Source organism: Neophocaena asiaeorientalis, unplaced genomic scaffold (genome assembly GCF_003031525.2).
Source record: "Neophocaena asiaeorientalis asiaeorientalis breed wild unplaced genomic scaffold, Neophocaena_asiaeorientalis_V1.1 scaffold477, whole genome shotgun sequence".
NCBI classification, from domain to species: Eukaryota; Metazoa; Chordata; class Mammalia; order Artiodactyla; family Phocoenidae; genus Neophocaena; species Neophocaena asiaeorientalis.
In genome coordinates, this window is record NW_020172630.1 from 2,687,554 (window position 1) to 2,702,436 (window position 14,883).

General features: G+C 39.1%; 1 protein-coding gene across 1 annotated transcript in view; it reads left to right on the forward strand.

The window, feature by feature from the left end:
- USH2A (usherin) overlaps positions 1-14,883 on the forward strand; it is a gene marked incomplete at its 3' end in the record, with an annotated part of 720,880 nt that overhangs the window by 574,242 nt on the left and 131,755 nt on the right. Inside the window, exons 52-54 of the mRNA XM_024739202.1 lie at positions 3,120-3,317; positions 4,056-4,210; positions 6,494-6,692. Of these exons, the coding sequence (XP_024594970.1) occupies positions 3,120-3,317; positions 4,056-4,210; positions 6,494-6,692 (552 nt within the window). The remainder of the gene's footprint in view (positions 1-3,119; positions 3,318-4,055; positions 4,211-6,493; positions 6,693-14,883) is intronic.

The window sequence follows — 14,883 nt, forward strand, 5'->3', positions numbered from 1 at the left end:
CGGAGCGGCTGGGCCCGTGAGCCATGGCCGCTGGGCCTTACGTCTGGAGCCTGTGCTCCGCAACGGGAGAGGCCACAACGGTAAGAGGCCCGCGTACCGCAAAACAAAACAAAACAAAAATATTAAAAAAAAAACAACCCCAAAATTACTTGGTTTTCTTCTAAGACAGGTCTCTGCTTTTATCTGCCCTTGGTAATCAAGGTCCAGATTTTGAAGGGTTTTTAAGACATATTTGCAGTAGACCTCTCCAGAAGAGAATAGCTGTTTCCACCCACTGATATAATATTGCAGGGGCTTTTAACATCCATATTTCAGATCGGTTTGCCTACCAGAAAACACTATAAATTGAATATGAAAAATAACAAAATTTTACTTTTCATGAAAAAAAATTAAGCACTCAAATGCTGCTCAAACAAATTCCACTGAGGCCAATTTAGAAGAAAAGTCAACCATTTTTAAAATTGACAATTAAAAGCTACAACCACCAGTGCTGACCAAAATTCATTTGTTCTTACAATTATTTATTTATCAAAAATATTTATTAAATCCTTACTAATAACCAGTCAGTATATGAGGACCAATAACTTGAAAACTAGTAGGAAATTCCATCAGGATTTGAAGCTAATATGAAGAGATAGGGAAATTAATACATAATTACCTCTAATATAAGAAACGATGTGCAGGTAAGTTCTATGATAGAGATAAGCATAGGATGCTTTGGAAGACTATTGCAAGGACACCTAACCCAGACTGGAAAGACTTCAAGAAGGATACTGTGCCCAAGGAAAGAACTGAAGGGCAAGTTAGAGCCTATCAGTTTAAGGGGAGGTCGGCCAGGCAGAGAGAGCAACACATGCAAAGTGCAGGAAGCAGGAGGAAGCCCAGCAGGTCTGAAAAGCAAGTGTCTTGATACGGATGTAGCACATATAAGACAGAGAAAGTAATGGAGAGGAGGCCAAAGAGCGGGGGTCCGATTATGAAGGCCTTTTAGGCCACACTAAAGAATTTACCTTTATACCGCAATGAATGGATAGTTAGTGAAGCTTTTTAAGCAGTGGAATGACACAATTATATACACATTTTTGGAAGGATTGCTCTGTTAGCTAAAAAAATGATTGGAGACAAATATGTATGGGACCTTTCAGCAATTAACAAGTAAATATTGAGCAAACATACCGCCCCAAAACCCAACACCCTCATTTATCAGAATATTAGCCCCCTGTAACATGTAGAATGATTTTGAGATAAAAAGTTAAAAATAAAAGAAGAAGAATAGTTGGCAATTCTGGCAAAGAAAAAAAGAGCTCTGAGAAATGAGAGAGATGATTGAGGAAAGGTAAAATTTCAACAAGTGATTCCTTATGTGTAAAGCAAAAAGAATGCTTTTATGGGCTGGGAACATCTTTGAAAGACCAGGCCTCACAGGAAAATATAGAAGTAAGGCTAAGACTTTAGAGAGTCAAAAAGGAGAAGAATGAAATACAGTGGAGGAAAGAACAGGAATAAAATGTGGACAGTTGCCACAGCTGAAATTAGAAATGGCTACACAATAACAGTTAAGGCTTGAAGGCTACACAATAACAGTTATTCGCAGTGAATAGTTTAATCTGCTATAGCAAGAGGTTCAGAAATATAGTTACCATCTGTGGGTGAGTGGACGGACGGTCTGGGCAGCTCAGCCCCACAAGGTCATTCAGGATCTGGTTTCCTCCTCATGCTTCCAAGTGGTACAGCCTGGGTTGTCCCAACATCCTTAGTTCCAGCCCATCAGAAGGGGTAAGAGTGCTAACAGAAGGCAAGTGATTTCCTCTTCAGAAAGTGATGCACACGTTACCCACGTCACTTCCACACTCCTTCCGTGGTTGAGACCAGTCGTGTGACTACACCAGACTGCAAAGAAAACTGGGAAATGTAGACTCTGGCCAAGAGGTCTCTGACCAGGAAAGAAGGGGGATCTGGGGACCCACTGGTGGTCTTCACAGGTACAAAGCAGCAAATACCCTCTTACTGGAAAAAATGAAGACAGAAATACATTTGTATAGCAGTTTACATTTTATGAAGTTCTGCGGCATAACTTACTGCATTTTATTTTCATATTAACTCTATAAAAGAGGCAGGGCAGGCTTTATTGTAAGGAGATGCATGTAAGGAGAATGTAGTCAAATAACCCGAGTGGATGGAATGAGAATTAATGCTGCATCCATTGGAGATAGAGCAGGTGGCCAGGAGGACCTCTTCTGATGCCCCTGTCTGATTATCATCCAGAAACTGCCACACAAAAATACAGATGTACATCTTCGAAATTCACAGAATTAAATAAGTGGAAAGCAGATTTAAATTATTAAACTTTCAAGGAATGTTTTGGTAAATTTGTGGCATTTGTGCTTCCAAAGTTATTAAAGCTCAAAACTGAACTAAGATGTTTGGGACACCGTTGAATCACGTGGATGATTATCTAATAAAAGTTTTGCCAGGCCAAAAATCTCAGCAGGTTGGTTTTGTTGTTTTAATTAGATTGGTGGTTTTGGGGTTTGGTTTCAGTTCTGGTTTGGGAGAAGATGAAGGAAGTATATATAGTACACTATTCATGGTACATATAGTAGAGTGTGAATTCATTTTTATTCATTAAAATTGTACTATGATAAGCTAAGTTACAAGTCCTGTATCTCATAACAACTACATTATAATTCATGTAGTAATTTAAGTAATATTGACAATGTAATAATTGGTAAAATTTATAATAATAAAACTATAAAAGAATCTTGCCAAACCTGCCTCATACAGAAGTAAAGAGATCATGAACTTGGGAAGCATTAACATCTAATGTACATTAGTCTAGCGCTTTTACTTTCCAATCATTTCTTTAATGTGTCCATATTTCTCTATTCAAATAGGTGAATTCTGTTCTGTGCAGTTTCATATCTCTGCAGCTAATAAGCACTTGTAATATTTTTTATGACTCAGAAAGTAAAGATCTTAGAGCTTTATTTACATACAATAGGATTAGTGCATTGAGCATATATTTTTAAATGTTTACGGTTTTGATATTTATTTTTGATATGATGGTAAGAAAATAAATATTTTTACACACCCCGCTGTCCGATTCTCTGTCTTTCCAGATGTGAACCTGGAGCCCTACGTGACATACGAGTATAGGATTTCTGCGTGGAATAGCTATGGGCGAGGATTCAGCAAGGCTGTTAGGGCCACAACAAAAGAAGATGTGCCTGAGGGAGTGAACCCCCCCAGGTGGACCAAAATGGATCATCTTGATGATGTAATAGTCCTCAACTGGAAGAAGCCTATACAACCAAATGGTATTAAGCTATTTTTAAAATTCAAATAACATAATCCCGTAAATCCATAAGGAAATTGAAATTAGTGTAGTCTACATTTAATTGGCATGCATCTAACCACTAAAAAGTATTTGCTGGTAAAGGAAACTTCAGGTATGTGTCAACCAATCATTCATTTTGTGAAATAGCCCTCACAAATTTTTAGCCAAAAATTATTTTCCTTGAATCCCAACATATGCCTGAGCTGCTTTCAAATAAGAAAAGCATATTATGGGAAGGCAGAATAGTTTTGAAAGTAAATGTTTGATAGTGAGGGGAAAGAAACAACTGACTGATTATTTATGTCAAGAATCCATCTCCTCCATAAGAGTGAGTGTAATTAAGAGCTGCTTGAACATAGCAAAATAATAGCAATTTAAAATTAAATAATGCAGGTTTCCCTGGTGGCGCAGTGGTTGAGAGTCCGCCTGCCGATGCAGGGGACACGGGTTTGTGACCCGGTCCGGGAAGATCCCACATGCCGCAGAGCGGCTGGGCCCGTGAGCCATGGCCGCTGAGCCTACACATCCGGAGCCTATGCTCTGCAACGGGAGAGGCCACAACAGTGAGAGGCCTGCGTACCGCAAAAAAAAAAAAAAAAAAAAAAATTAAATAATGCTATATTATCCCATTTCTTCAGACCTCTAAGCCATCTGATTTGTTTAAAAACAGTTAAAAGAGTCTGACACTCAAATTCAGGCCTTTCTCTGCCTCTTTTAGGTCCTATTATTTACTACATTCTTCTCCGAGATGGAATTGAACGTTTTCGAGGAACATCGTTGAGCTTCTCTGATACGAAAGGAATTCAACCTTTTATGGAATATTCATACCAGCTGAAAGCTTGCACAGTTGCTGGCTGTGCCACCAGCAGCAAGGTAGGAGGAGTTTGTCTAAACTCTGGACAGAATTATCCAGTGTTAAGACTATATGAAGGTCCAGGTTGTAGTGCCAAAAAAGTAGGGTGTCCATATGGTGTCTCAACTGAGTACCAACACTTCCTCCTGAAAGGAGAGATCACCACAAGAAAAATTTATTCAAATATCAATGTTTCATTTATCAAAAGAAAAAAGTTGAACCAGTATTATCCCCTTAATCCACTTTTCCTCCACCAACTCTTTTTAGATGTTCTTCTATAAATCCATAGTAGTTCCCAAGCTATTTCTCAGCTTAAAAGCTTAGAAATTCTATTTAAATATCATTTCAGCAAAAATTGCCTGCTCTTGAAGAACAGAGAAAAGGACAAAGGAGCCTGACATAGAAAATAAAATAGTTCCAAGGCTTCTGCAACAGCCTTGACAAGAAATAATGAAGATCTGAATTCATGCAGCAGGGGTCAGATGAAGAATATCAGAAAGATATAACAGATACCAGGGCACAAAAACTACAGGACTCAGTAGTCAGCTACATGTAGGGGAATAAAAGGAAAGTATTATGGGTATTTTCAGGATATCTGGCTTGACCAATTTGTTGGTCATGGTGCCATTCTGCAAGCAAATCAAAAAACAACAGAGGAGTGTATATATATATATATATATATATAGAATACAAAGGAACTTATTTATAAAACAGAAATGGACTCACAGACATAGAAAACAAATTTATGGTTACCAAAGGGGAAAGTGGGGAGGAGGGATAAAATAGGAGTTTGGGATTAACATATACACACGACTATATAGTAAAACAGATAAACAACAAGGACCTACTGTATAGCACAGGGAACTGTGCTCAATATCTTATAATAATCTATAAGGTAAAAGAATCTGGAAAATAATATATATATGTATGTATAACTGAATCATATTGCTGTATGCCTGAAACTAACACAGGACTGTAGATCAACTATACTTCAATTTTTAAAAAAGAAGGAGGAAAAGTTAAAAGTAAAGAATAAGATTAACATTTTTAAAGCTTTCAAAAATATATTCAAGAGGAGGAGCAGATAGCAGAATGGCAGAAGAAAATATTATTTGGCACTTTAAGTGAAAATGTCTAGTCAGAAGCTGGATTAAGAAGTGACTGAAATTTTCTGGAAAGATCTATGAGGGAAGTTGAAGCAGGGAGTTTGAGTGTGGTCACGTAAGGAGAAAAGAGAGAGAGAGAGGCAAAAACCGAAGACCACAGATGACCAGCCCCCTTGGGGATGCTACTGAGCGAAAAATGGAAGAAACAATCAAACAAGTTAGGAGGAAAATAAGGAACGAGCCATTTCATAGATGCCAAGCTAGTCAGAGGAGACCCAGTTTTCATATGGTTTAAACTTGAGAAGCGCAGCGTCTTCACACACTGTGCAAGAAGCATCCAAGTAAAACGTTCAGTCACACACGTCAGCCGCAGCTCATGTGAGCTGCTTTTTATTCAACAGACCCCAGAAGCATCTCTGAGTGCCCCACCCACTAAACAGAAGGCAGCTGATTGGCCCAATCGAAAGTTAGGGTCCGAACGGTCCTAGAGCCATTCCGTGCTTTCTGCATAGCAGAATTCCTGCCTACCAGATGCCAAAACAGTTGGTGAAAAAGTGAAATCAGACTTCATTCTGTGAGAAAACAAAGGCAGCCAATTTTCTCCCAAAAATATATTTTGACAATATTGAGTAAATCACTGGTTGATTCTTTTTTTCTTCTCACTTGGTTCTCTTTCTAGAACATTGGTGCAGGCACTGTAAAGTCATCCTGGGTATCATAGGAAGAGTACAGAAAAGGCTGCCCATTTATACTGTTCAAAGTGTATTACATGCAAGCAAGTTCAGATGTGGGTTTTGCTCCAAATTTACTGGTGCTTAAAATGTACAAAATCAGGCTGTTAAAATGCAAAGACACCGATGGGCCATATGGAAGTTATCAAGAGTTCTCTAGTAAGACAGTCTGCCAGCCAGCTTTTACTTGTTTAAACTGAGAGCTGCAGTCTGCCATCAAAATTGTTGTTGGACCCGTGGTAATAAATGGTAGTCGAAGACTTGTAGGATATATTCAAGGTCAGATTTCATTGTTTGAATAGGATGCGAGAGAAAGAATTTAAAAAAAGAGGGACTGCTTCTCCAAGCCCTGCTAATGATATGCCAGGCCAGACAACAACATTTTAAAACAAAAGTGACATTCTCATTGATCAGAATACCTAGTGTACTATTCCAAGAAATTGCTGTTTAATTCCTGTGTTTTCAGGTCGTTGCAGCTACAACCCAAGGAGTTCCGCAAAGCATCCCTCTGCCAAGAATCGTGGCCCCCAGTGCGGAGACTCTGCATGTGAGCTGGGATGTCCCTCCTAAGCCAAACGGCGTCATTAAAGAGTACCAGCTCAGGCAGGTTGGGAAAGGTCTCATCTACACTGACACCACTGACAGGAGGCAGCATACGGTCACAGGTGAAAAAAAAAAAAAGAGGAAAATGTACCGGAAGAGTCTGTCACTGTGGTTAGGGGGGCAAAGCCTCCCGGGGGTGTGCGTTTGATATATGAGGTCACTTCAAAAGGACGTGTTCTCTTGACATATGGTCAGGTCCCACTTATCCATGCTAATAGAAGAGCCCACACTGGCAGCAATAAGCCACAACAGCAGATAACTTCAGAAATAATTTATAGTTGGCTTTGATATGCATTATGTGTAGGGTTTTTGCATCAGTATTAAGTTCTTTTTTTTCTTTTTCAGACAAACAGTAAGATGCATTTTCATTCCCCAAGGATATACTCATAGATAATGGTGCTAGGATAGCCAAGAATGTACTGGAAGGCAGTAGAAAAATCAGCCAGAGGCTAACAGTTGTCTGCTGCGTGGGTAATTAATACACAGAATAGTTGATAGTTGACTGGTTATGACAATTTGTTGTTATTATTAGTAACATTAATTAATAGTAATTGTATTATTTTTGTTGCTTATTATAACATTAGGTATTATAATTAGCTTTAATAATATAATAATAGTACAGTATAATAGTATAGTGTCAGATAATTAGTAGCGATGATTCTAATAATAATTAACATGTTTTCGTCTGAATGTCATTTCTGAAGGGAAGCATCTTCTGACTCACCAAGTCTAGATCAGCTTTCCTGATACACCATCACATCACCTTGTTTGATTTTCACCACAGACCTTTCACTGCCTGATAGTGTTTGCTTTCTATTTGTCTCTTTATGTCCCCCTCCACTGGAACGTAAGCTCCAGAATCGCAGAGACCGTCTCTACCTCGTTCAATACTGTATCTTTAGCACCTAGAACAATCCATGACTTTTCAGTAAGTGCTAAATAAATGAGGAATAAGTGAATTTAATATGTGTCAAATACTGTCCTAAGCCCTTGACATTTACGATCTAATTTGATCCACATCACAAACCTATAGGGCAGAGAAAATTATTACCCCCGTTTTACTTTTTTTTTTTTTTTTTTGATACGCGGGCCTCTCACTGTTGTGGGCTCTCCCGTTGCGGAGCACAGGCTCCGGACGCGCAGGCTCAGCGGCCATGGCTCACAGGCCCAGCCGCTCCGCGGCAGGTGGGATCTTCCCGGACCGGGGCACGAACCCGCGTCCCCTGCATCGGAAGGCGGACTCTCAACCACTGTGCCACCAGGGAAGCCCCCCCATTTTACAGAAAAGAATATTTCAAGAGATTCAGTAACTTAGCTCATTATTTAGATCTACTGAATCATCCCAAACAGTGGTGTAAGTTTAGATTCTGAAAACACAGAGAAGAGTTTACAAACTTTTACTTTTTCCCTATTGCCAGTAGCCTCTCTCCAAGGCCTCCTGAGTGAATGCCTTCCTTCCATTAGACCCTGTACTTTGCAGGGGGCTGTGATACCAGAGATAACGAAACTCACATAGAAGTGCAGAAAGGCCTGGAAAAGCATGCCTGATTTTTCCTTAGAGGAGGCACAGGCCTTGTTACACAGGTGGAAAAATAAATTCCACAGTTCCCTGACACACAAGCAAGCACTCATGGACAGATGTCCACTGTTTTCCAAAAGTCTCATGAGCCTACAGAAGGTGCTTAATAAGTATTTGCGGACCAGCACATTGTGATCGTGATCTGAAGATCCTGAGCTAAGCCAGGGATAATGGGGATGGAGAAAGCCCTCATCCATTTAGATGATCAGATTTGTTCCTTAGATCCTAGGTCACTAAAAATGAAAATCATCACAAGCAATTGAAACGATGTTATTTTCCATAAAAAACTTAACATGTGTACGGTGCTTTATAATTTTAACAAACCATTTGCATTTTGACTCCTGTGATTCTCATCACTTCCCTATAAAAGGAGGGACTTTTTAATATCCACATTTGAAAGATGAAGGTGATAACTGGCCTGCTCGGGGTCCCCAAGGCATTCACTGCCTCCACCTATAAGGAAATCAGAATACCATTTCATTATATAAAAAAAATACATGTAGCCTGCTTGCTGTGTTCTAGATAGTATATTAAGTGCTCCAAAATAAGATTGTTGCTCTTAAGAAGCTCCCGGTACTACTGACAAGTTAAGGAATAGCTTGTGTAATGATACACCAACAGAACTCCGTACAGAATGGAGTGGGAGAAATCAAAAGAATGACTGAGGATGGCCATGGAATGTTAATTACAGAGTTTTGAAAGCCAAGTTAAGGCCCATTAAGACTTTGTAGCAGTAAAGGTTTCACAATAAACTGGGATACAAGGATAAAGAATTCTCTTCTTACAGAATCCGTCTACTCAACCAGCAAAGGCTTTGAACTGTCGCCAGCTGTACTGGTTTGCATTTTTTAGAAAACCAGAATTTACGTGCCGACGTACCAAATTCAATTGTGAGGTTCAAACCAACAGGATTGATAGCCTCCTTAATTATAAAAGCATTGCAAAGCTTTTTCTCTAAATACCTTCACTCTACCAGCTCTTCCTTTCATTATCATTTTTAATGGATATTTTCATGTCAGAGGATTTTATATGCATAACGTAATGGCAGAATTCCTCTTTTATTAGGATAAACATTTTAAAGTTTTTCTACCTAATTTTATTTTCTGTAAGATTATAAAGTGAAAAAATAATCTGTTAGAATTCATTTTAAACAGATTTAGAGAGTACTTCACTTGAGCACTCTAGCCCTAAAGAGTGATTTCTTTGTTAAATAAGGAAATAAACCTTCATTCAACAAAACCTTACCAAGTACAGTATCGTAGTATGCAGTTCCTATGGGACAGGAATGGTGCCTGGCATTAGAGGATCTAAAACCCAAGATCTGTGTAGTGTTCACACATTTTATCTGCCAGGGAAAATTCAGTTCTATGGTTAGCTGACTGATCAAATTCAGTACGGAAGTATTTTATGATGAGAATGACTATTTTATTGAGTTCATGGAATTAACTAAAATAATCAAATTTATTTCACATTCCATCTCAAACATTTGATCCAAGAGCTGCCTGAACCCTCTGGAGATAAAGGTTTTGCTTTTCTCATCATTTCCAAAACCTTGGCATTCCCTAAGTTACAGTCGAACACTGATGAAGCCGTAGCTCTAGTCATCCAGGAGCCTGAGAATCTAGGTCCTTACCAATGACAGAAGGGAGAGTGGGCACCTAGCATCAGCCGCATTGTCTCCGTGCTTATTTTTAATTACCTCAAAGCTTTAGAAACATGATCCCGTAAATGCTTTGTGGGAATAGTGGCAAATGCACTCATCATGTGAAATCCATAAATTGCTTATAATCCTCTCAAGACTTTAAAAAAAAAAAAGCATTAAGTAATTGAAGACAGGAAGTCCTCAGTTAATTATTTAGAGGTGTTATCAATGCTCTAAGTAAACTGAAGCGTTTTCTGCTATCTCACGGAGCCCAATACCATGGGGACCAAGGGGTAGCAGCCATCATCTTCTCATATTCGCTAATGCAAACAGCGCGTGGCAGCTTGTCAATAAAAGACCTTTTCATATCATTTATTACTAAACATGCCCACGGTCCTGCACAGAGCAGTCAGGATGTCAGTGACGGCATTGTTTTACTTGGGTTGCCACGTATGAAACGTGGGCCTCCTAATGTAGCCATCAGGATAGAGGAGAGGAGGAAAGGATTAATGAAATAATTGGGGCCACCGAGAACAAAATGAATTAATCATGTCGTCTTTAGCAGCAGACATGATAAGAGCTTATGTGTCTCTTAACTCTGGGGGAAATGTTTTCCAAATAATTCATTAAAAGTTGCTTATCGTTTCATTGCACTTAAAGGGGAAGAGTCACCAGCATTAAGTCAACAAGGAGAGAATAATTTGTCTTCCTTTCCCATCCCGTTAGAAGCTCATGAACACCTCCTGTGATAAAATAGCGTAAATCCTAACAAGGCTAGTTGTAGCAGAAAATGTACTATTATTGCACTAAAACAGATATACTACATACCACTTTTGAAAAAAATGAGGACATAGTTTGACCATCAATATCCCAAAATGTGGACATTTTTACATGAGGATTTTACATTTAAATAACTCTACCATGTGCTCCCATCGTGTGCTACACTTGGCTCTCATGGTATTTATGATACTTTATTGAATATCCTTTCTCTTTGTCTCTGTTCCTCAACCAGGAGTTAAACCTCTTTAAGGACAGAGGCAACAGCTTCCTGTTTGCCATTGTGTCACCTGTACTGTGATCTATCACAGAACCTAACATATATTAAGTTTTTGAAAATCTTTGTTGAATGAATAAATATTGACTAGTAAACTAGTATCTGAGTGACTAGGTTCCATGTTGGTTGGATATAAAAATCACATTGTCAAACACAGCTAAATCTCAGCCAGGATGGGTGACAATTTGTGGGAACCAGTGCAAAATGAAAGCATGGGGCCCCTTGTTCAAAAATTCTTAAGAATTTCAAGGCGATAAGAATAGACTCAAGCACGGGACTCTTCTAAGCATGGGAGCTGGGGTGACTCAGAGCATAGCTTGTGTGACCATGAAGCCAGCCCTGGTCTCTGGCAATCTGGATTTATTGGCAGTATAATTCATTTTTTTAATTTAATTTTTATTTTATGTTAAAGTATAGTTGATTTACAATGCTGTGTTAGTTTCAGGTGTACAGCAAAGTGATTCAGTTATACATATACATATATGCATTCTTTTTTCAGATTCTTTTCCCTTATAGGTTATTACAGAATACTGAGTAGAGTTCCCTGTGCTCTACAGTAGGTCCTTGTTGATTATTTATTTAATATATAGTAGTGTGTATCTTTAACTGAAACAGATGGGATGAAAACTGGGATGGCCCTCGTGTCCTCAGAACAGCTTTGGGAGCCTCTGTTGTCATGTGTGATGCTCTAGGCTGCATTTCCCCTACTACCACCTGACCACTGACCGCCAAGCATCAGACCTGTGAAAGTAGATGGGAGAATTCATTTTATTTTCATTTTTTAAATTCCGAGGAAAACCTTGAGCCTAAATACTTGCAAAAATAATAGCACAACATCAACCACTACTTCTCCCTTTCTTTTACCATTCTTACATATATAATATTATAGCCAAAGAATAACAAGCAACAGCTACCTAGACACCAATATTTAAAGGGAAAAAAAATTCCCCAGGAATCCCAGATATTTCAAGGTACTTTGCCTGGGCAATCACGACAGTTCTAGCCAACTCCCTTCCTCTGAGATGTATGTCCTTGTTGTGGATCATTTGAGCATCAGACTTTGCTGCCACCTGATGCCACATTCGGTTTCTAGAGCAGAAAATTCTGCTTGAAAATGTAGGGTAAAAGAGGCTTCAGTCTAGTACGACACCAGACTCCAGGGAAGAATATGTATCAAAATAGTGTTACAAAAATCAAAAGCAAGGGTCTTTCCTTGGATTATCTTAATAATAGTCTTAATGTTAATATATTTGAAAAAGAGAGTCTGCCAAAGAAGTAACTCGTTCAGGAAGTACTTGGGATGAATCTGATCACTATTATATTGGGAAGAGGAACCAAATCTTTGGTCTAGAATTTCACACCAAATACAGAATTAAGAATGCAAATAAGCTTGTAGCAAGTAGTCAGAACTGAAAGCCGTGAAGTTGTTTCACTGGCATTTGCAAATGCAAGAGCCTCTTCGTTTGGATGTTTTGACGTCCGATTCATATGAGACATCAACTGAACTCCTGTGTCAAAGCCTTGATACAAAAATGGACAGTGCTGATGGCTCCTCTCAAAGAGTCGAGAACTTGGCTTGACTAAGCAGGATGGGGGACTGCTGAGGTCATGCTGGATGATACTATCAAGAAAAGGGGACTCTAGCATGTGAGCTCCTGAAGTATTTTACAATCAAATTTTGTAACACAAATCATAATTTAAATCACCTTAGAGGTCTCTAAAGTGATTCCATGATGTCTTGGTGTGCCAGTTTTGAACATTCCAGATTTTCACATGGAATGAGATTAATCTAAAATCGAACCCTGACAAGGTTGCCGGTAGATGCTGGAAATTCCTGGGAATCTCCATGAGCAGAGATCACTCTGGGGGGAGTGAGATCCTGGGGGGAATCACTTAGTGAGATCCCAGGCAGGTGGGAGCAAAAGGGAGCTCTTTTCAGCAGCAAGACTAGATGTGTGGTTCAGGTGGGCCGGGGCAAGCATCCAGTTTGGGTGAACTGATGCCAGGACAGGTAACCTGCCCACCGGGTGGACAATACTTGGTAACCACCTAACAAAACCTTTTTGAAGTAACTCAAGTCTCTCAGCACTTGACCTAATTATTAACCAGGTTGATTGAGGAACTTGTGAAATTACATATTCGTTGGGATTATTTGATAATCCTTCAGAAAATAACAGATGATACTTAGAATAACTGGATGAATGCTTTCAGGTAGCGCTAGCTATCTGAAATTGGAATAGACAAGAAAGCCTTTTCCTGACTAGCTGGAGATTAAAAATTAGAAACAAGCTGTTCTTTATAGAGTACATCCAATGTAACTTACATAGGTATGGATTTTGTTTTCCAGATCATCTTTTTATGATCCATAGGCAGACTTTTTGAGGTCCCTTTTTAACACATGTTTAGTCTTGAAAGGGATGTTACTTGAAAGTGTAATTGTAACGAGTTTGGTTATAGTATGCCTCTTTCCTTTATAAGAGAACACGATTCCCTTTAGGGAAGTTCAAGTAATTGGCAGCCACAGTAATCTCCACTCCACTGAAATGTTAAATACTTGACTTTTCTCCATGCATTTGTCTTTCTCAGTTCTACCCCCGCTATTCTTACTCTTTTAGTTCAATGCTGAGCAGTTGAATGATGTTTTCTTTTCTCCTTCTACTCTTTGACTTTAGGATTAAGTTACAGTCGGAACAGTTCCTTGGAGACATCTCTTTATTTCCCTCTTCTCATCCTGATCAATTCATGAGTAGTTTTCAATTGTTGTGCCCTTTCCATTGCCCGTTGCTAATATGTCATATGTATCTCATTTTAAGGACTACCAATAGGGGCTTCCTTAAAATGACAGCAAATTCCAGTTGAAATGTGTTGATTTTATTGAGTTTTACAGAGTCATATATATGAAAGGTCATCCAGTTCATGTAAATCATCTATGCTTCCTGGCAGTCCATGCTTTCCTTACCGACTGTTTGAACCAAGCCTACTAGTAATCCAACCCTCTAACAATAGGAAAAACACAACACCCAAGAAAGAGAATATAGAAAATAATGGATTCATCTATTGCCTTCCCTCAAGTTAGGCTGTAGTCCAATTTAGCAGTCTATACTCTCATGCCTGCAGTTTACAGATATGGAAACTGAGGCACCTAGAGGTCAGAGAACTGGCCCATGGTAGTAGTTAATATATAGGTAAGGATTAGACCCAAAGAGTCTAACCTCAGACCAGCTATGCTGTACTGCCTCAGTACATGAATTGTGGTCATATTCCAAATGAAAATATTTAAATACCTAGTCCCACATGCATTTTTTACATTACTGGAAGTGTCACTGGGCTTTGAGCTACCTATGTCATTTTCCTTATAAGCCTCAGAAGACTGACCCAACTGTTCTGGGTCACATTTCTCAGCCCAACTGCCCAGATTTGTATCCTGACCTCACCCTTTCTTATCTCTGTGATCATTTTGAATATAGTTCCCTATGCTATACAGTAGGACCTTGTTGTTTATCTATTTTATATATAGTAGTGTATATCTATTCATCTCAAACTCCTAATTTATCCCTCTCCCACCCTTTTCCCCTTTGGTAACCATAAATTTGTTGTCTATGTCTGTGAGTCTATTTCTGTCTTGTAAATAAGTTCAGTTGTACCCTTTTTTTAGATTCCCCATATAAGCGATATCATATGATACTTGTCTTTCTCTGTCTGACTCACTTCACTTAGCATGATAATCTTCTGACTTCTTGACCAAGGCTTTCTACTCAACACTCAGTTCTACATCCTACCCACCACCCTTAATTCTAGCACTCCAAGAGATACATATTCCTCCACTAACTATGGCCCCATCCTCTGCTAGACCAACCCACCCCACCAATTTAAACACCTGTAACAAACTCCTTGGTACACCTTCCTTGGTCTACCAAAAATCCCTCAAGGGCTAGTTTCTCCACTGTTGTACCATTTCCAAACATCTGTCTTCTAGTG